At 49.0% G+C, this 23,319-nt stretch overlaps 1 protein-coding gene across 4 annotated transcripts in view; it reads right to left on the bottom strand.

The window, feature by feature from the left end:
• Window positions 1–23,319, bottom strand: part of si:ch211-186j3.6 (neural-cadherin) — a 182,404-nt gene that overhangs the window by 57,922 nt on the left and 101,163 nt on the right. For all 4 annotated transcript variants that reach the window (XM_058076750.1, XM_058076747.1, XM_058076748.1 and 1 more), the window contains 11 exons: window positions 22,922–23,151; window positions 20,433–20,710; window positions 15,383–15,597; window positions 13,725–13,852; window positions 11,156–11,283; window positions 10,919–11,042; window positions 8,297–8,477; window positions 6,643–6,809; window positions 4,624–4,888; window positions 3,702–3,885; window positions 1,728–1,972 (listed from right to left, as the gene is read on the bottom strand). In XM_058076750.1, coding sequence (XP_057932733.1) covers window positions 1,728–1,972; window positions 3,702–3,885; window positions 4,624–4,888; window positions 6,643–6,809; window positions 8,297–8,477; window positions 10,919–11,042; window positions 11,156–11,283; window positions 13,725–13,852; window positions 15,383–15,597; window positions 20,433–20,710; window positions 22,922–23,151 — 2,145 coding nt within the window. The remainder of the gene's footprint in view (window positions 1–1,727; window positions 1,973–3,701; window positions 3,886–4,623; window positions 4,889–6,642; window positions 6,810–8,296; window positions 8,478–10,918; window positions 11,043–11,155; window positions 11,284–13,724; window positions 13,853–15,382; window positions 15,598–20,432; window positions 20,711–22,921; window positions 23,152–23,319) is intronic.

The raw sequence follows: 23,319 nt of genomic DNA, 5'->3' as shown, positions 1-23,319 counted from the left end.
ACGTCCTCACGTCCTCACGTTCTCATGTCCTCACGTCCTCACGTCCTCACGTTCTCACGTCCTCACGTCCTCACGTTCTCACGTCCTCACGTTCTCCTGTTCTCACGTCCTCCCGTTCTCACGTTCTCCTGTTCTCACGTCCTCACGTTCTCACGTCCTCACGTCCTCACGTTCTCACGTCCTCACGTTCTCACGTCCTCACGTCCTCACGTTCTCACGTCCTCACGTTCTCACGTCCTCACGTCCTCACGTCCTCACGTTCTCACGTCCTCCCGTCCTCCCGTTCTCCCGTTCTCACGTCCTCACGTCCTCACGTTCTCACGTCCTCACGTCCTCACGTCCTCACGTTCTCACGTCCTCACGTCCTCACGTTCTCACGTTCTCACGTCCTCACGTCCTCACGTTCTCACGTCCTCACGTTCTCACGTCCTCACGTCCTCACGTTCTCATGTCCTCACGTCCTCACGTCCTCACGTTCTCACGTCCTCACGTCCTCACGTTCTCACGTCCTCACGTTCTCCCGTTCTCACGTCCTCACGTCCTCACGTCCTCACGTTCTCACGTCCTCACGTCCTCACGTTCTCCTGTTCTCACGTCCTCACGTTCTCACGTCCTCACGTCCTCACGTTCTCCTGTTCTCACGTCCTCACGTTCTCACGTCCTCACGTTCTCACGTCCTCACGTTCTCACGTTCTCACGTCCTCACGTTCTCACGTCCTCACGTCCTCACGTTCTCACGTTCTCCTGTTCTCACGTCCTCACGTCCTCACGTTCTCACGTCCTCACGTCCTCACGTTCTCACGTCCTCACGTTCTCACGTCCTCACGTCCTCACGTTCTCCTGTTCTCACGTCCTCCCGTTCTCACGTCCTCACGTCCTCACGTTCTCACGTTCTCACGTCCTCACGTTCTCCTGTTCTCACGTCCTCCCGTTCTCACGTCCTCACGTCCTCACGTTCTCACGTCCTCACGTCCTCACGTTCTCCCGTCCTCACATTGATATGGAAGCCAAGCACGGCGGTCAGTAGCAAGTGGAGCGAAGCTCACAGCTGAACATTTGGAAAGCCATCCTGCCTCGTGCACACGCTGTACAACACACAGGAACATCTCCACCTCCTCCTAGCAGCACATTTAGCTGCACGGTGTGTCTGAAGATGAAGACGTGAGGTGAAAGCTTCAAGGATGTCCATGCATGTCGGATGGTGCTGATGCTCGGGTCTCTCTTAACCAGCACGGCTGCACCGAGCCGTCTGTCAACCTCACGCTCCCCCCTTCCCTCACTCGTGAACAAGACCACGAGATACTTCAACTCCTCCTCCTGGGGCAGGACCTCATTCCCAACGCCCCCCTTTTCCCACTGAGAACCATCCCAGAAGTTTCCCTCTCAGATGCAAGCCGTCCCAGTAAACGCGTAAAAGTGTAAAGGTGACTATAGGGGTGTTAGTTCATGTCTAGAGGGCTCTAATCATGTTAAAAACATGTAAAGCGTTTTTCGATGCTCTAAATACCAAAATGGTCCCTTTTGTAAACAAGGAGTCCTCCTTTGCAGGGATTAGTACAGTCTGGAACCAAAGCCACCAAAGAACCACCAGGAGTGAGGGATTACTGTCAAAACTACTACTACTACTCTTAGTCCTACTGCAGTAAGACCCGTGCATGTACATTGGCAGTAATGCAATATTGCGTTGTCAGTACTTGTGGTGTAAAAAGTACTTTGTAGGTACGTACCGACGAGCGCCATGAAGCAGATGCAGATGGCGAAGAGCGAGCTGAAGCTGAGGCCCACGTCGTCGCGGTACACGGCCAGCGTGGTCTCGCACAGGCGACCCCGGTGGCCCTCGGGGCAGTGGCAGGTGAACTTGGAGGGCGAGTGCGGCACGCAGGTCCCGCGGTGGCACGGCCGCGTGGCGCACAGCGTGTACACGCACCACTTCCTGCTGCCGTTCACGCGCACCATGTGACCTGGCGGACACCTGTGAGGACACAGAGCGGTTCAAGTGTGTGTGTGTGTGTGTGTGTTTGGGAACTTTCAGAATTAGGACTCCATTCACACCCGAACCAGGAGGGGTGCACGTTCATCACGCCCCCCCCCCCCCAAAAAAAAACAACTACCGTTAAAGGAAACACCTTAACTTTGACAGCCCTATTGTTCTCATAGATTTATATTCTCATATATACATATATTTCATTCATATCATGTATATATTTCATTTCTATCATCTGTATATTTCATTTCTATCGTCTATATATTTCATTTCTATCATCTATATATTTCATTTCTATCATCTATATATTTCATTTCTATCATCTATATATTTCATTTCTATCATCTATATATTTCATTTCTATTGTCTATATATTTCATTTCTATCGTCTATATATTTCATTTCTATCATCTATATATTTCATTTCTATCATCTATATATTTCATTTCTATCATCTATATATTTCATTTCTATTGTCTATATATTTCATTTCTATCGTCTATATATTTCATTTCTATCATCTATATATTTCATTTCTATCGTCTATATATTTCATTTCTATCATCTATATATTTCATTTCTATCATCTATATATTTCATTTCTATCATCTATATATTTCATTTCTATCATCTATATATTTCATTTCTATCATCTATATATTTCATTTCTATCATCTATATATTTCATTTCTATCATCTATTCTATCATCTATATATTTCATTTCTATCATCTATATATTTCATTTCTATCATCTATATATTTCATTTCTATCATCTATATATTTCATATCCATATTTCAGTGATAGTGAATTCCTTTTCTTTTCATATCCATGGTTTTATGGGGGCAGGAAGGCGAGGAAGAAAGAAGGACTTCTCAAAGGCGATTTGAAGTCACGGGCGATTTGAAGACGGGGCCGGGAGTAAACGGCGGATCCTCGGAAGTGGCGGCTGGGTCGGAAGTCGGTCATCCCGAGGAGGCATCATCCTGGTGTCAACATCATCCTGGTGTTGGGCGTTTCAAAGCCGTCGTGAGAAGTGGCGAGGCCAAATGTAAATATATTTATGAATCCATCTTTTATGCATGGCGGCGAGTCCAGGAGGACAAACACGACTGATTGAAATGCGTCAGCGGCTGCCGCCGAGCGGCCGCCATCATTAGCGGCCTTTATGGCTAACACTTAGCGCTTTACAGCCTCGTTAGCACGTTAGCTCTTCACCGGGAAAGGCCAAGTCCCGCTTAAAGGCTTTCATCCTCTTCAAACACGCCGACGGAGAACCATCAGGACGACAGACGGGTATGGAATCATCATCATAATAATAATAATAATGCAGAGGCATTTATTTCTTCTATATAATAACTACTCTTACCTCATTTGCATATACGTATATATATATTCATTGTAATGATTGAATAGGATTTATATGAAGTACAATATTTTAAGACAATAGTTATGCGATAATAAATTATGTAATAATACAAATAATACATTACATTTATTTCATGATTAATCTTTTTTTTTACTTGAGTCGCTCTTATTTGATTAAATATGAATATACAGTAGAAATAATAGTAACAAAAATCATATCTGATACATTTAAATCGAATAAATGAAAGCTGCTAGCCTGACAGTGACACGATTTCGGATCACCATTTGCCATAAAAGAGGGTATGGAAAGGTGATTTTGATTCTTCTAGCGGCTCTTACGGGCGCCTACCTGCACTCGTGCACCCGCCACAGGTCCACGCAGGTGAAGGGGGGGGTGCACTGGTTCCTCCTGCAGGAGTCGGACGGGCACCCCTGGGTGAGGCCCTGCACGCTGACCTGGGACACGCCCTCCCGCGCCTGCTGGACCTCCATCGGCATGGAGCGACCGTTGAGGCGCAGGTCCCTCATGCACCCTGGGGGGGGGGGGGGGGGGGGCATCATGTTACATTTATTGTACCATGTATGTGATGGATGGATGATACGATGGATGGATGATACGATGGATGGATGATATGATGGATGGATGATACGATGGATGGATGATACGATGGATGGATGATACGATGGATGATGTGATGGATGGATGGATGATATGATGGATGGATGATATGATGGATGGATGATGTGATGGATGGATGATACGATGGATGGATGATACGATGGATGGATGATACGATGGATGATGTGATGGATGGATGGATGATATGATGGATGGATGATATGATGGATGGATGATGTGATGGATGGATGATACGATGGATGGATGATACGATGGATGGATGATACGATGGATGGATGATACGATGGATGATGTGATGGATGGATGATACGATGGATGGATGATACGATGGATGGATGATACGATGGATGGATGATACGATGGATGGATGATATGATGGATGGATGATGTGATGGATGGATGATACGATGGATGGATGATACGATGGATGGATGATACGATGGATGGATGATACGATGGATGATGTGATGGATGGATGGATGATATGATGGATGGATGATATGATGGATGGATGATGTGATGGATGGATGATAGATGGATGGATGATATGATGGATGGATGATACGATGGATGGATGATGGATGGATGATGGATGGATGATGGATGGATGATTGGCGTTGCGGTGACTCACCCTGGAAGCTGTTGTTGATCAGAGACGGGAAGGTGTTCCCCAGCATCACCACCGTGGGGTCGATGACGATTTCCCGGCTCCGCCCCCGCGATCCGGTCACCTCCCTCTGCCCGCCGCCACCGTCCAGCCGCAGGGTGATCTCGTTGTCGTGGCGATCCAGGGAGACCTCGTGCCACTCGCCGTTGTCCAGGCGGTAGGCGGGGATGCTCAGGTTGTAGTCGCCGTCGCCCAGATTGTAGACCACGCCCAGCAGGCCCTGACAAATCTGATTGGATGGAAGAGACAAGAGAGAGATGCAGTCTAGATATAGAAAAGATAGAAAGAATATACTTTTCTCTTTCTCGTTTGGAAAAGAAAACAAACTTAGGCTCTGACTGGGATACTATGAACATCCAGCAGCAACACAACATTTTGGGCAAGGACAAACTCCTAAACTATAAGCAGATATGAGTATAATAGTCCAGGTCCACGATGTCATGCCATCAGGAGATGGTGGTCAGCCGGGGGTCTCGGGATGATCGCCATCCCTCTGCTGCAGCGCCTCCACCAGGTATCGTGGAGTCGTGAAATATTTATCAAGGACGTCTAATAAATATACGGCAAAACATGCAATTGTACATGACAGGTGTCAATCAAAAACTGAGAAACAAGTGGCTCCACACACACACACACACACGCACACACACACACACACACACACACACACACACACAGTGTAAAAGTTGTCTGGCTGATGAAATGTTTTCCAAGTGTTGACAAGAAGATGCCAAAAGGTTTTTTCCAAGAAATGTAAAGAAGACGTAATATTGCATTAATATTCATATTTGCTTTGATTGGACTTTTATGGCGCTACGACTACGCAACGTGCGTGAAATATCTGCCAGCGGGATGGAAGCGCCTCCAGCAGGCTGCGCCGGCTGCGCTGACACGTTGCCACGCGGCACCGCCTCCTGTCAATCAACGTACAGGACCAATCACGAATGACTGGTCTTTCATTGTTTGCAAGGTGACCCGCTAGACTCCTCCAGACCCTCTAGACTCCTCTAGACCCTCTAGACTCCTCCAGACCCTCTAGACTCCTCCAGACCCTCTAGACTCCTCCAGACCCTCTAGACTCCTCTAGACCCTCTAGACTCGTCCAGATGCTCCAGACCCGCTAGACTCCTCCAGACCCTCTAGACTCCTCCAGACCGTCTAGACTCCTCCAGACCCTCGAGACTCCTCTAGACCCTCTAGACTCGTCCAGATGCTCCAGACCCGCTAGACTCCTCTAGACCCTCTTGACTCATCTAGATACTCTAGGTCCTTCAGACTCCTATGGTAGTAGCCATGTATGTGCTTGTCACGTCATGCTATGACACCTCGATGTTTATGTGTGGGAGGCGGTCTTGGAGTGACCCCCCCCCCCCCCCCCCCCACACCCCCTCCCCCCACGCCCGAGCCACAAGTCCACCCGTGTGTCTTCCAGTAATGTCTCTCTGGTCCTGGGGGGGCCCTGTACTCAACCCTTATGTCTGTAAAGCTGTGGGCAGAAGGTGGCGGCGCCCCGAGGTCTGGTTGGGAAAGCGGGGGCTCGTTTCCAGGCGCTGCCGTGGAGTATTAATTATGAATTATTAATTATATTTCCAATCCTCCGGGATGCTGACTTGTAAGCACGTTCTCTCCGCCGCCTGATTTTACACCCAATTAAACGGCAGCACCAGACTGGCTCCCACCTGACCCCCCCACACGAGAGGCAGTGAGTGTGTCTGCTTCCACGTCGCCACGCGGGGGGCCGGGATGGAGGCATATCTGAGCAAATAGCCCCCCTGTGGGAACTTGTTCCAATCAAGCAGGTGTGGATTTGGACAGAAGTATCGGGACACCATCCCCACCATCCCGCATGGGGGTGACCCACATAACAGATACAATAATGTCCGTGTGTCCACCCATTTGTATTCTTTACCGCTGGTGTAGTATACATAAGTACAAGAGTAAGCATACTGTAGTAGTACTTGCTGTGTATTCCGTCAGTCTCACCTCCAGTCTCAGGTACTCGCTCTGCTGCGTGGAGCTCAGACTCAGCACGGTGCTGCTGTGTTTGCGGGTTCGGACCAGAACCTGAACGGCCGTCCTGCGGGCCGGCAGCGGCGAGGCCAGCTGGTAGCGAACATGGCTGTGGCCGTCCAGGGAATACTCGGGAACCTCTGCAAAGACAAATGGCCGTCAGTGCAGGAAGGAGGCGCGCCGCACGCGGCGGGAGTTTGGGCTTCTCAGGTGAGATCCCGCTTCACCGCAGCTAGCGTCTCATCTTGAAACATCAGCAGTTTTATTTCCTTCTGGGTTCCAGAGGCCAACGCATCCTGCTGGGTGGCCTTTGGACACGTTGGCAGGCAGCTGCTTCATCTCTTCCTTCAACCGCTGCCGAAGGCAAAATGTCGGACAGGAAGTTGACTTGGGCCTTTTCAAAGCAGCGTCACGGACAAAAACACACTTTACTGGTCGACACCAGTCTGGCGGGAGGCATGGACCAAAAGAGACGGCCTTTTGCTCCCTTTTCAAGAAACAAACAAGGCTGGAGCCGTCAACAAGGTCCAAGGTCCTGGTGTCCATCCTGAGGGTCCACCATGACATCACATGTCCATCATGCTTCAATCCTGGGAATCAAACGTATGAAGACAAGGCAAGACTGCTGCGTCTTCACGTCTCCTGAGTTTCAGCACCAGCAGAGTAAGACCTGGTGCGGCTGGCGTTGGCGTCCACCTCGGTGGTGTTCGTGGTGTCGGTGGTCGGTGATGGATGGATGAAGTGGTTCAAATCCAAAGACGTAGACAGACTGTCTCAGAAGACCTGACAACGTATCTACACGTCTTTGACATGACAGGCAAAAGCAGCTGATGATGCAACCCTCAACTGATGGATGAACCTTTCAGAGCAAGCCAAGCCATGAAGTCCCTTTGGGAAGATCTGGCCAGGGATCATGTGATCTGTGGGAAAACCAGACAGGCAGGAGGAAGCGTTTGCCGTCAGCGGAGGTACTCCTGGTGCTAAAATGGGAAGTAGTATTTACGTTGGGTATGAAAGCAGAGAACGCTCCATCAGTCGAGGTGACATCTTGGTGACATCCAGAAGAAACGTCGAGTGTTTGTCATATCAACAAGGGATTTGGGTAATATTGTTTATTCTAATCCTTCCTGATGGAACGTCTCCATGTTGCTATTTGGTGTTTTGATCTTTTGGAGTGGTCTCTTCCAGAAGACCTGGCTGTCTTCTCATTGGGATGCTTTTGTGGAAGCGACACCTCGTCTGCGTGATTTAGTGTTTGTTGTCCTGCCAGCTCGGCGGCTCCTCTGCCAGGCTTGCTTTTATTCCTCAAGATGAATCGGATTCGTCCTTATTTCCATTCCCACGAGGCCGGCAGATAAACGTCTGCTATTTATCACGCTGATCATCCATTAGCAGACCTTCAGGGTGGGCTAATCCACCAAAGTCTGAGGAAGCAACATGCTGAGATGCTGGCTGACCTTTGACCCTGTGGTGGACGTAGCATCTAAGCTGGGCTCGTGTGAGATGTTGCTACGGAAGCGGTGGAAGGGAAAGTCAAGAGCAACGACTTTGTCATGCCTGACGTTCCTTCATGAAGGTCAACCATGTCCAAAGTATGGAGGATGACGAGCACCTCCAGTCTACTTACCATCTTCACACTGTTGCCCCGTGTACCCGGGCACACACTGGCAGCTGAAGGATCCCCACTCGCCATGGCAACGGCCGTGGCGGCCACAGGAAGGATAGCCCATGTTCATGCAGCTGCTGTCCGTGGTCAGGCAGCCTGGGGAGCTGGACTGGGACTCGGCTGGGGAGCTCAGATCATACAGCTGGATGGTGGAGGATGGACAAGGAGCAGAACATCAATTATGGAGGATGGACAGGAGGATGGAGGATGAAGGATGCAGGATGGAGAGGAGGATGGAGGATGAAGGATGCAGGATGGAGAAGGTAAGATGTAGGACGGAGCATGGCGGGGGCGAGGAGGAGGTGAGGACAAGGAGAAGAGGAGGCAAGGACGGAGGAGATGAGGAGACAGAGGAGCAGTGAGATGAGACGGCCAAGAGCCACAAAGAGAAGAAGAGAGCGGAGCGTTAAAGGAAGCCAGCGGATTAGAAAGTAAGACATCTCTCATCTTTCTCTGTTGGAGTTCACTCATGTGAGACGCTGCGAGGAACTGCTCGCCACTTGTCACACACACACACACACACACACACACACACACACACACACACACACACACACACAATGATGAGAGGTCCAATGTGGCGGCTTTGCTAGGAAGGAGGAAGGAGGAAGGAGGAAGGAGGAAGGCCTCATTGAAAAAGTTGGAGAGCAGATTTGAGGCCGACGTTAGCCAAGAGCATCAAGGCTTCATCTCAAGCGCTAACTTGGCCAGCCAAAGGGGGGGGGGGGGGTCGAGGGTGGAAGCAGGCCATACTTGGACTTATTTCCTACATGTGAAGATTCTTGACATTAATACTTAAAGAATAATCATCTGGAGTGCATGAAAAAGTGTGCATGATTATCCCTTGACTGCTTCATTGCATGCTAATTTAGTTTATTCAAACATGCTAACACTTTTAGCCTCTGGACCAATTTGAATCCAGCGATATTCACAATATTTTACTAATTAATATTTCATACATAGGCCAAGCACGCTAACTGATCACTAGCTAACGTGACATGAATAGTAGGCTGACGAGCTAGCTCACTAATTACTAGCTCGTTTGTAGTTGACGAAGCAAGACTAAACAAAAACAGTTAGCAGTTAGCAGTTAGCGTCAGAAGCTGAGCAAACTTTCTGGCAAAGAGTTGAAGTGAAATGAGAAGAAAAGGAATAAATGATGTTAGCATTGTTAGCCAACGTGTGAAAAGCTAGCAGCGTTCCAGCGGGGTTGACTGGCAGGTCGCTGCGTCTACTCAAAGGCATCAGATATATATATAAATATATATATATATTTTCATACCATATTTTCATCTTTTGTGTGAGTCATATTCAACCAACGCTTGGATGTCAAGTTGGGATTTGGGCTCCAAATGAAGCCTGCTGGGACGCACAGGAGATGCTGATGTTCAAGTCCCATGCTAGCAGGATGTGGGGGGCGTTTCGTACTGTAGTAGTACATAAGTATTTATACACTATACATACAGTACATGGCATATACTGTAGTAGTACATAAGTATTTATACACTATACATACAGTACATGGCATATACTGTAGTAGTACATAGGTATTTATACACTATACATACAGTACATGGCATATACTGTAGTAGTACATAGGTATATATACACTATACATACAGTACATGGCATATACTGTAGTAGTACATAGGTATTTATACACTATACATACAGTACATGGCATATACTGTAGTAGTACATAGGTATTTATACACTATACATACAGTACATGGCATATACTGTAGTAGTACATAGGTATTTATACACTATACATACAGTACATGGCATATACTGTAGTAGTAGAAGTATTTCTACACTAAGTAATAGTATTTTACAAAGACATTTTAAAGTCATAACATTATGATAAAAAGTTGTTATTTTAGGAAGATTAGGTTAGAATATTCAAAGAATAAAGTTATTATATTCCAAGAAGATCATTTACAAGAAGAATAATAAGATTGAATAAAAGAGCATAAAAAGCTGTTCTAATATGATGAACATATTGTATAAATATTAACATCTGAAAATATGAATAATAGTCCTATTGTGATATTAGGACAAAAAGTAGGTTTGTAAGTAATAACTAATATTCCTACCAGCAAACAGCACGAAGACGTCATCACATGACGTCAACATTTCATATCAGTCATCATATTACGTTATATTATGTCATATTACAATCATATTATGTCATATTACAATCATATTACAATCATATCACGTCATATTACAATCATATTACGTCATATTACAATCATATTATGTCATATTACAATCATATTACAATCATATTACGTCATATTACAATCATATTACGTCATATTACAATCATATTACGTCATATTACAATCATATTACGTCATATTACGTCATATTACAATCATATTACGTCATGGAGGCTTACGAGACAAAAGATGAATGTGATGGAATATTTACAAACTAATAAAGTCAAAATATGATGACGTGTATGATGTCATGTAGATGGGGGGGGGGTGATGTGAAGGATGGATGTATGATGTCATGTAGATGGGGGGGGGGGGGGGGGGGGGGTGACGTGAAGGATGGCCGGATGAAGGCGGGTACCTTGCTGTCCACCAGGAGGTTGCGTATGCATCCGGTGAAGTGTTTGTGTTGAAGTTGGGGGTAGATGTATGGAATGTCCTCATTGACCCCCCCCAGCTGCAACACCTGGCTCATGTTCAGGTGTCTGCCGTGCCCAGAAGAAGAAGAAGAAGAAGAAGAAGAAGAAGAAGAAGAGCGCAGACGGGAAGTTAGCAAAACTTCTGATGCGGCGCCCCCCCCCCGCCTTTGCATGCGTACCGGTCCATGTTGGGCGTGGTGCCGATCACCTCGCAGGACGAGTGGTCCTGGGTGGTGAGCCAGCTGCCCAGACCCTCCATCTCCATGACGGCCGCCCCCGCACAGCGATCCAGGGTGAAGCGCACCTCCTGGGGGACAGAAGGAGGTCACATGACTGCAATGGAAGGACATCACATCATCCTTCCTTCACAAGGATACAACTTCCCTACAAGTACAGTATTCCCATTCCCTTTTCTTCACGGAGATCTTTGGGATCAACACCTCTTCATGGATACTTCATCCCTTCATCCCACAACTAGACTTAATGGCTAACCCTAACCCGAGCCCACTCAACCCACCAACCCACCAACCCATCCACCATCCATCCATTCATCCATCCATCCATCCATGATGACATAAGGATCCTTGATGATGGCCGTGCTGATGTTCTCCATGAGGAGCTTGGCCTGCTTCTTCCTTTTCCTGAGCGCTGAGAGAGTTGCAGTATGAACAGAGTAGTGTGTGTACTTCCTTCAAAGTTTTATGAGGAAAACAAACCGGGGTCAGTATTCCCTCCCCCTCCTCCTTTATTCATGTTGTTTTTTAGAAGTATTTTTATTTTTTTACCTTTTACCGAGTTCTCCTCGGCTACTCGACCTCGCCATGAGGGTCCTGGGAGTTTTTGTAAAGCAGCAAAGACGTGATGGTGTTGTCTGTCAGCACAAAGAGCTGTTGACGAGGAGGAACAAAGACCACAAAGAACTCCGGACCCGCAGAGTCAACACCGGCGTTCCTGGCGTGTTTGTTCCTAATTGAAAGGCTCAACTTGTGACCGCAACCTTTTCTTCCCAGCAGACAGAAAAATGCACATTTGTTTATCTACGTGGTGACTCAAAGGCTTTTATTGTGAAGGACCATTTAGGTGCTCAAGGACTCTTCAAGACGTTCTCCTCGTGAATGACGCCTCCTTGTTTACTGTCAGGGAAAATGAATGTGAGCTAGAATTGCAAAGCCGGACGTGACCTCAGCGGCATTCCGAGCCCGAGATGAAGCTACATCAGAAGCAGAGACCGTTGGAGCTTCTCCTCCACGGTGGTGACTTCCTTTCTGCCTTTTCACCTAACCGTTCCCTCCAGCAGCACCGCGCAAAGTCTTCAAGCATCTGATCAAATGTCCTGCTGGGATGGCTCACTTTGTCACCTTCTCACCACCTTGTCACCTTGTCAACTTGTCACTTTGTCACCTTCTCACCATGTCACCTTCTCACCATGTCACCTTCTCACCATGTCACCTTCTCACCATGTCACCATGTCACCTTGTCACCATGTCACCTTGTCACCATGTCACCTTGTCACCACGTCACCATGTCACCTTGTCACCATGTCACCATGTCACCTTGTCACCATGTCACCTTCTCACCATGTCACCTTCTCACCACCTTGTCACCTTGTCAACTTGTCACTTTGTCACCTTCTCACCACCTTGTCACCATGTCACCATGTCACCTTGTCACCATGTCACCTTGTCACCTTGTCACCTTGTCACCATGTCACCTTGTCACCATGTCACCTTGTCACCATGTCACCTTGTCAACTTGTCAACTTGTCACTTTGTCACCTTCTCACCATGTCACCTTGTCACCTTGTCACCATGTCACCTTGTCAACTTGTCACTTTGTCACCTTCTCACCATGTCACCATGTCACCTTGTCAACTTGTCACTTTGTCACCTTCTCACCATGTCACCTTGTCACCTTGTCACCATGTCACCTTGTCAACTTGTCACTTTGTCACCTTCTCACCATGTCACCTTGTCACCTTGTCACCTTCTCACCATGTCACCTTGTCACCTTCTCACCATGTCACCTTCTCACCATGTCACCTTGTCACCTTGTCACCTTCTCACCATGTCACCTTCTCACCTTCTCACCATGTCACCATGTCACCTTCTCACCATGTCACCTTCTCACCTTCTCACCATGTCACCATGTCACCTTCTCACCATGTCACCTTGTCACCATGTCACCTTGTCACCATGTCACCTTGTCACCATGTGACCTTCTCACCATGTCACCTTCTCACCATGTCACCATGTCACCTTCTCACCATGTCACCATCTCACCATGTCACCTTGTCACGGCTCCCCGCATGAAGGAACATTTTTCTCACCACCAATGTGGTCCACATCTAAGTGTCAGAACCACTTGGACATCTTCTCACGACTGGGGATCAAAACTCTGCGTGTTGGGTTCCAAAAGAGGACGTAGCCCCGCCCCACCTGTGGTGGTCCTCAACACGTTAGCGTTAGAACATGAAACCAGGTCATAGCAAAGCCAACAAGGAGGGAGATGGTCATCTACGGTGGTCTTCAGCGCGTGGTGATAACGCAGCATCAGGACCGGCATCTTGCCCGAGGATACCTGCGGGGGGACGGAGGATGGAACCAGCAACCTCCAGGTTGCTTTTAAATGTAAAGCAGCATGACGTTCCAAAGGTAGAAGATGCTGAGCTGCTGGTGTCACATTGAGCGTTGGCTGCAACGCGTGCGGAGCGACCGAGCGGGGATTGGAGGCGTTTGGGACTCGACCCACCTTGCTGTTGCTGCGGACGTCCAGACGATGCCAGCGCCTGTCGGCCACGTTGACGTTGCCGGGCAACTGCAGCACCACGGTGCCGGAGCCGTGGTTGATCTTCAGCGTGGGGGTGCCGTCTATTAGCTCTGGAGAGGAGGGAAGAAGATTGTCAGCATGGACTTTGGAGAACATGTGCTCATCGACTCGTGTGAAGCTCCGGGCCGCCGGGAGCGGAGATGCTGAGCTTCAGAAGCCCACTGAGAAGCAAAGCTCGTCATCAATCATCTGACAAGCCAGCCATCTCCATGTTGGCATTCCTGGCTCGGATGGAGATGCTCGTGTTTGGCTTCTTCTCGTCTCCAGTCCATTTTCACACTTGGTGGAATGGCAAATGAAAAGTTAATGAGGTGTGCTGGGCGTGCTTCGTGTAAACAATCATCATCAGCACCATCCGCATCATCCGCACCATCAGCATCATCAGCACCATCAGCACCATCAGCATCATCAGCACCATCAGCATCATCAGCACCATCAGCATCATCAGCGTCATCAGCGTCATCAGCATCATCAGCATCATCAGCACCATCAGCACCATCAGCACCATCCGCACCATCAGCGTCATCAGCGTCATCAGCATCATCAGCACCATCAGCACCATCCGCATCATCAGCACCATCAGCATCATCAGCACCATCAGCACCATCAGCACCATCAGCATCATCAGCATCATCAGCACTCGCAGACGTCCCAGCTCAAGTGGACGCCTCCGTCAGGAACGCCATGAACTCACGTCATACCTTTACTCCACTGTTAGAGCCCTCTGGACATGACATAACACCCCTATAGTCACCTGTACACTCCTATTACCCAACATAGAAGACATAATCAGAGAAAATAAGACATATAAGACATAGACCTGTTTAGTAGTTTTTTGAACAATGTAATACGCTGGAATACAGATGATGAACGTGAAGAAATCCTCCTAAGACCGCAGCTGAGGGTAGGAACATACATGGACTGCTAAACCACCATTCCACCATTCCACCAATCCACCATTCCACCTGTCCCTCTCATGATCAAGACCTCAGGTACTTAGACCCTCCACTCATCCAGCCCCTGGAGATGGTAGCATGTCATCCACCACCCTGAGGTCGCTAAGAGGAACATACGTAGCCTCTGCTAGCAGGTAGCGGTGGATACGAAGACCTGAAGGTTCAGGTTCGCTTGGTGCAGTGAGTCCGCACATCCAGCAGATGGAGCCGTGCGGGTCTGGTGGAGGTCTCTCTGACCCGAGTTCCTGCTTCAACCGGTGGGTCAGGTTGGCGTTACCACGGTGACACATCCTGCCAAAAAGTGGGCCACCTCCTTTTGTTGACCGATGAATAGAAGATGAGCGAATACGGAAGCGTGACAGATGTGCTGAGCTCCAAAAGAGTGGAGATGAAAGCTCATGAGGACCAAATTGCATGCTGGGCAAAGTAAAAGGATTTACGGGAACATCCCATCTTACGCTTTTACCTACCACAACTGGACGGGGGGGGGGCTTAGGTTGGGAAGCACCGCTATTGTGTCCCATTTACATACACACACATTGCTACACACATCGTTACACACACACACACACACATTGCTACACACATTGCTACACACTGCATCCAATCTTTCTTCTCTCCTACCTAAGGCCATGAAGTCCTCCTGGTCCCAGGCCTGCAGCTGGGCCAGGGGTCCGCTGTAGAGCAGCAGTCCATCGGGGACCTCGGTGATGAACTCCAGGGAGATGTGGCTGTCGAAGCAAGGCATCATGGGAGGGAACCAGGCGTAGCCGTCGCCACGGAAACTGTGCTTGTTCTGTTGGCACTCGGGCCCCTCCAACTGGGCCGGGCACTGGCACCTGTTGAAGAGTGGAAAGAGTGGGTACAGACTAATTACTGATGCCATCATCTCATTCATGGAGGAACTTGTCATGACGTCCTTCCTCCTCCCCCTTGTTCCTTAAAGGTTCCTTAAGGTTCCTTAAAGGTTCCTTAAGGTTCCTTAAAGGTTCCTCACGTTTGCATCTTGCCATCACTGTGCTGCTACCTGACAAAGGCGTACTAAAGGCGTATTCTTAAAGGTTCCTTATAGGTTCCTCACGTTTGCATCTTGCCATCACTATGCTACCTGACAAAGGCGTACTAAAGGCGTATTCTTAAAGGTTCCTTAAAGGTTCCTCACGTTTGCATCTTGCCATCACTGTGCTACCTGACAAAGGCGTACTAAAGGCGTATTCTTAAAGGTTCCTTAAAGGTTCCTCACGTTTGCATCTTGCCATCACTATGCTACCTGACAAAGGCGTACTAAAGGCGTATTCTTAAAGGTTCCTTAAAGGTTCCTCACGTTTGCATCTTGCCATCACTGTGCTACCAGACAAAGGCGTACTAAAGGCGTATTCACACAGCAAAGCGTCCCGCTGCTTCTTTCCGTGCGTTGACGGAGAAGAAAGAGCTCGTGCGGGAGTCACATGACCGGCGGCGGATGCAAAGAGGCGTGTAAACACGTCTTTTGGAGGAACAGTCAACGCTCCAAAGACACAAAGCACGTTCACACCAGCGGAATCGAGGCTTCTTACTTCCTGTCGGAGAAAGAACAAAGATAATTACCCTCATTTTAAAAGCAAAGGTTGCTAAGAGACGCCCGACTTCCTGTCCTCACCGAACCTCCGCCTAAACGTGCACGGAATATTGCTGATGGAAAGCAGGAAGCATCATAACGTGTACATGCTGATCAGAGTACTCTGCTTTAGCAGATATATCATATAGTACGGGATTGGAGACTATACAGTACACTGTACATGGACCAAGTACATCAACCGTGTACAACAGTGTACAATACAGCAGCCCGTGGTACGATCTCAAAATATCTTTGAACAAAAAAACTACAGAAATGGAAAAATGCTAAAGTTGGATTGAATGTTGAAAGTTGCAGCTTCTGTGTGAAAGGCACGGGAAATAAAAGTGGAAGTCCGCCAGGTGCCGGGACATCCAATCTACCAACCTACCAATCTACCGACCAACTAATCTACCAACCTACCAATCTACCAACCTACCAATCTACCGACCAACTAATCTACCAATCTACCAACCTACCGACCAACTAATCTACCAACCTACTAATCTACCAACCTACCAACCAACTAATCTACCAACCTACTAATCTACCAACCAACCAACCTACTAACCTACTAATCTACCAACCAACCAACCTACCAATCTACCAACCTACCAATCTACCAACCTACCAGCCTACTAATCTACCAACCTACTAATCTACCAACCAACCAACCAACCTACCAACCAACCAACCAACCAACCTACCAACCAACCAACCTACCAACCTACTAATCTACCAACCTACCAATCTACCAACCTACCAGCCTTCTAATCTACCAACCAACCAATCTACCAACCAACTAATCTACCAACCTACTAATCTACCAACCAACCAACCAACCTACCAACCAACCAACCTACCAACCAACCAACCAACCAACCTACCAACCTACTAATCTACCAACCTACCAATCTACCAACCTACCAGCCTACTAATCTACCAACCAACCAATCTACCAACCAACTAATCTACCAACCTACTAACCAACCAACGTGTGCCGGCGGTTCCTTTAGCAGGTTTCAGCTTAAAGAATAAAACAGAAATGGACAAGATGGAGCTGGACCGTGGCGATGGCGAGATGGCGCGATGGCATGATGGCGTGATGGCATGATGGCGTGATGGCATGATGGCGTGATGGCATGATGGCGTGATGGCGTGATGGCGTGATGGCGTGATGGCGTGATGGCGTGATGGCGAGATGGCGCGATGGCATGATGGCGTGGTGGCGTGATGGTATGATGGCGTGATGGTATGATGGCGTGATGGCATGATGGCGTGATGGTATGATGGCGTGATGGCATGATGGCGTGATGGCGTGATGGTATGATGGCATGATGGCGTGATGGTATGATGGCGTGATGGCATGATGCCTTGGTGGCGTGATGGCATGATGGCGAGATGGCATGGCGGCATGGCGTTTGCTGTGCCACTTCCCGGTTAATGGAGGATGACGTAAGACCGATGCTCGGGCGGAATGAGAGTGAAACACGGCCCCCATTGGCGCTCGTGGGAGGAGGATCCATCCTGGTGGCACGAAGGCTGGAGGAGGCGTATGAAAACATCTGCTCATTTGTGGAAGCGCGTTGAGGTAGAAAAAGCTGGTGTTGATGGAACGCTGCTCCCAAAAGGAGGTCGTCCCGCTAGGGACTCGAACATCTCATCAATAATACACAAAGTCCAACATCTGCTGGCTTCCGCTTCCATGTTTCTGTCCATCACGCTTCCTCTCTCCTCGTCCTTTTCCCACTTGGACTTTCCCTTTCCAGCTCGTCTATTTCTTCCCGTAACTTTTCCTCCAACTCGTCTCTGCCCTCCAATTTTCTCCGCCGCCGACATCCGGCGTCTCGTCTCGTCTCTGACGATCCGACAGCGGAGAGGCGGGCCGGGTTCTGAGATCCATCACACAGGATGGGCGTCTCCGACTGACAGGCTCTCATCCGCTCCTCCGTGACCCGGGTACCCGCTTCACACGCCTGGATGACACGGCGTCACGTCTTTGACCCCGCCCACCTCATCCACCCGGGATCTCGCCTTCTTCGCTTCTCTAACGTCCTGCCAATATTCCATAATCTTCCTCTTTGCTGTCGTACTTTCATGTTGGATGCCTGGACCTTTGGACCTTGGACCTTGGACCTTGGACCTTTTTCATCTGGAACAGGAAAGGAACCCGGAAATGAAAAGGCCAATCCCAGCCGTCGCTTCAAGGCGGCCATTTTGGGGATTTATGACAGCCAACATCTGAGCGCCCTTCACTCGCTCCTCTGGTATGCATGAGATTGTTCTCCACGTATGTAATCCCGGGATTATCTGCCCCAGCCCCACGCCAACGTGGGCGGGCTGTGTGCACGCACACCCGCTCCGGCCCCCCCCCACAGAATCAACTGTATAATTCTATTCTAATGAAGCAAAGCTGCAACATGGATGTGGTGCACGCACACACACACACATGACGACGTGCACACGTGTACAGAAGCAGGAAAGCAGGGAAGCTGGGAAGCAGGGAAGCTGGGAAGCAGGGAAGCAGGGAAGCTGGGAAGCAGGGAAGCAGGGAAGCTGGGAAGCAGGGAAGCAGGGAAGCTGGGAAGCAGGGAAGCAGGGAAGCTGGGAAGCTGGGAAGCAGGGAAGCAGGAAAGCAGGGAAGCTGGGAAGCTGGGAAGCTGGGATGCTGGGAAGCTGGGAAGCTGGGAAGCTGGGAAGCAGGGAAGCTGGGAAGCTGGGAAGCAGGGAAGCTGGGAAGCAGGGAAGCTAGCTCCATTTTAGTTGGGAACTGATCCTGTTTTTCCACATGGTTTGCTTTTGCAGCTGAAGTTGAAAAGAGAAAGGCGCCGCCCCCAGCGAGTGAAGCCTAGCAGCATTATGCATGAGGTCCAGCGCTGTGGAGGCTAAAAGTCCCGAGGGAGAAGAACTTGAGTCCAGCGGTGCCGACATGCCTGACTGGTCACAGGGAAAGTTCTGGCAACTTCCCGTATCGGATGTCCTCATTTAAATACGGACTTTCATGCCTTTGTGGCGGACAGAAAGCTCAGGAAAAGAGGAAATCCTTGACCTTGGAAACTCTGGAGGGTCTGGGCTCTTTAAAGGGTCCCTGACATCAGTCATCCACTTTGATGACATGTCCACTGTTCCACCGTGGAAAGGTGGTGGCACCATCCATGATGACCATCCGTCGCCCATCCATCTCTCCTTCACCGTGGTTGTCTTCAAGCTTCCTCTTTTGGAAAGGAAAACAACCTTACGGTGCGGCTGGGACACGATGAACATCCAGCAGCAACACGATGTTTTGGCACGATGACAAATACGCCCAACCAAGTCCGCCATGCCAAACGATATACGACATCTGGAAGCCAGGCTGATGAAAGGTGTCAGGAACTCTTTCAGTAAAAGTACACACTTGGGGGGGGGGGGGGGGGGGGGGGGGGGGGGGCAATAATATATAAAATAATAATAATAATAATAATAACATCTATAACCTCAAAGCTAAAATTAAAACATACCAATTTCCCTGAGGGAAGGAACCAAAAACAACTAAAATATCATTGTCACATGACCCCCCCCCCCCCCCCCCACTAACTTAAAGGTACCAAATACCAGCCAGGAGTGCATCCAATTGTAGATACTACTATATCTATATATATCTATATATCTCTCTATATATATATCTATATATTAGCGCATACATGCTAATAAGCAGGTCGCCACCAAGCAATATTTCATGTATGATGCTAGCCGGTGAGAAATGTAGCATTCCTGATCATAATAAAAGAGAACCCCCGATGGCGACGCTCGCCCGTAGATTGCTTCTCTTGTACGCCACATAATCAATAATTCATAATAATCCGCATTACACGCCGATTGTGTTTCAGCTTTTCTGTAATTAGATTGACCCCACACGACCTTCTCATTATTCCATGGAAACAAAAGCCGGCAAAGACCACCACCACGTGGACCACTTATTCACGGCGTCACGCGTCTACGTGAAGAAAAGCGCTAGAAAATGAATGAATGCTGTGGGGGCGTGGAACCAAAAGGAGGAGGCGCAGCTTGGACGGAAGGAGCCCAGCGTGTGGCGGAACCCACCTGTAGCCATGCTGAGTGTCCACGCACACGCCGCCATTGAAGCAAGGGTTCCTGGGATAGGCCGAGCAGGACTGGTGGGACAGTTCCCGTCCCGGGCAGGAACAGACGGCGGCGGCCTCCACCGTCACCGACACCAGGCTCATGGTGCCGCAATCCACCACCGTGGGCGCGTCCTGCACGGTCAAGGCGCTGGTGCAGCCTCCCGCCCGGCCGCACTCCGACCCGGGACACTCGTCCACGCGGACCTGGTAGACCCGCACCTGCAGGAAGGACTGGAGCTGCGAGGGAGATTAGTACCCGTTAGTAAGGCCTTTGTTTCACATGCCCCGTCCCACAGTCCCCACAGTCCCATGCCTTTGCATGGCTGACAGTTTGACCCTGGAACAGATCATTTCCGCTTGGATGATTTCCTCAGGGAAACATAGCGGCAACATTAAAAAGGGGATTATGTTAGACCGGACTGGGGAAGGAGGAGACCTGGAGGCTTTACTCGCTCTGCAAGACTCATCCCAGCCTATAAAACACACACACACACACGCACACACACACACACACACGCGCACACACACGCACACACACACACACCCCCTGCTGTGTCTAATCAATAAACTCCTCAACTGGGATGTAGAACATCACTGGAACGCAGCGTGATGCTCAAGTGGGAGGACCGCGCCGCTACTGCACATCACGCACACGCAAACCGGAGGTTTAATCACTCACTCGCATAAATTAACACATTTCACGCCGCGTCTCACACAACACACACACACACACACACACACACGCACACACACAAAGTTCCAATTCAGTGAGCCAGGTAGTCTTTGCCTTTGTCAGCATTTCGTTATCATCTGGGGCAGAAAAACACCTTCATTCCTGCATACATATACGTATACATATACATATACGTATATGTATATATGTATATGTATGCGTACATGCGTGTGTATGTGTGTGTATGTGTGTGTACACGTGTACGCCGGAGACACCTATCCAGACACGTACGGTTACGGTTGTGCAGAGGAAGCAGTGATGATGAAGCAGGAGAGGTTCTCACTTCATGCTCCACGTTCTGCACTGATTGGACCCAAGTGTGACCAATCACACACTCCATGTGACACACACACACACACACACACACAGTGACACAGCAATGTGTCACTGTGTGTGTGTGTGTGTGTGTGTGTCCTCTCCCTATTGTGTTGCGTCTGTGGAGCCGAAGCGGCGTGATATAACACAGCAAGCATATTGAAAGAGCGGAGTGATGTGGGTGGTTGGGGGGGGGGGGGGCATCACGCTGTTCCAGAGAGGTTAGCTAACAGCAGGTGGCGATGATGTTTACCTACAAATAAATGGGAAATGGCGTGATGCCGCCAGGCCGCTCGTGTTTTAAATGAGCTTTCATTTTGTTTGTTTGCGGTCGCTAACGAGGCGTCCTCACGGCGCCCACGCCTCTCGCCCTGCTTTGGGGTACTTTGTGTGCTCTGGGCAAACACCCACAAGGCTTCTTCAGGCCCGAGCGATTGGCAGAGGAGCCGTGACTTTGATGTTAGCTTGACACGGAAAGAGTTTGTGTGGATGGAAGATGGCGGCCGGCAGCGACGCATGCGGGGGGGGTTCTGTACTACAAACATCATGTGACTCACCAATCATCATATCACCATCAAATGCTGCGGCTGGCGTGCTAGCTGTTGGCATGTTAACACTAGCATCATAGCGCTAAGTGTCAGTGTCAAGTACATGCTAATGTTCGCATACTAGCATTGTAAAACATTAGCATGCTAACACCTAACGCAAACCTACTGTCTAAAAAAATTAGCTTATGTTAGCATAATGCTAACAATATAAACCAACACAAAAGACTAAATGCTAACATGCCAGCTGTTAGCATGCTAACACCCAGTATAATAGCACTGACTCTTTGTATAAATTAACCCTAATCTGAAAATATCTTAAATGCGTTCCTGGTAACTTGAGCATATTGACAATGCTAGCATGCTAACGGTTAGCATGCTAACACCCAGTATAATAGCACTGACTCTTTGTATAAATTAACCCTAATCCTAACCATAATCTGAAAATATCTTAAATGCGTTCCTGGTAACTTGAGCATATTGACAATGCTAGCATGCTAACACCTAGTGTCAGGTGAAATGAATTAGCAATGCTAACCAAGGCGGGTTCATGAAAGGGTCTGCTAGCATGGATTGATTTAAAAATGCTGATTTGAAAGTAAAAAAGTTCCATTTGGAAAAATCTGACATTTTCAAACTTCTCAGCAGCCTCTTGACTTCCTAGTCAGGTAACCATGGCAACCGCAGAGCAAATACTTTCTCTGCTACATCAATTCTGTCTTATTCTGACACGGCGGACGTCTGCACTCGTATTGGCTGACGTGTGAGTGACAAGGGACCACGGAGGAAGACCTGGACCGGATTGGCCGTAGTCCGATCACATGACCTGGGACCCGGCTAATTCCCGCAACGCACCTTTTGCTTGTGCGCCGCCAGATAGCCGTGCATCTTCTCGGGCTGGAGGAAGGAGGTGCCGGCGTGCACGGCGAAGCGCACGTCCAGCATGCGCTCCTTCACGTCCGTCAGGCTGAAGATGTTGACGTCGGCGCTCGGGACCGACAGCATCTCCGACAGGAAGTCGGCCAGCAGCTCGTAGCGACTCTGCTGCTTCCCCCTCGGCGCCATGAACTCCTTGGCCGTCATGTCTGCGACACACGCACATGCACACGCACACACACACACACACACACACACACACACACATGAAAAAGATGGACGTACCCCAGCAGGCTCCATCCTTCATCCAACACAAAGGATTCATGCAAATAAAAACATCTGAGTTCACTTAAAGTAAAGGAAGGATGAATTATTGA

This window comes from Doryrhamphus excisus, chromosome 7 (genome assembly GCF_030265055.1).
Source record: "Doryrhamphus excisus isolate RoL2022-K1 chromosome 7, RoL_Dexc_1.0, whole genome shotgun sequence".
NCBI classification, from domain to species: domain Eukaryota; kingdom Metazoa; phylum Chordata; class Actinopteri; order Syngnathiformes; family Syngnathidae; genus Doryrhamphus; species Doryrhamphus excisus.
This window is presented reverse-complemented; position numbering and strand designations above follow the sequence as displayed.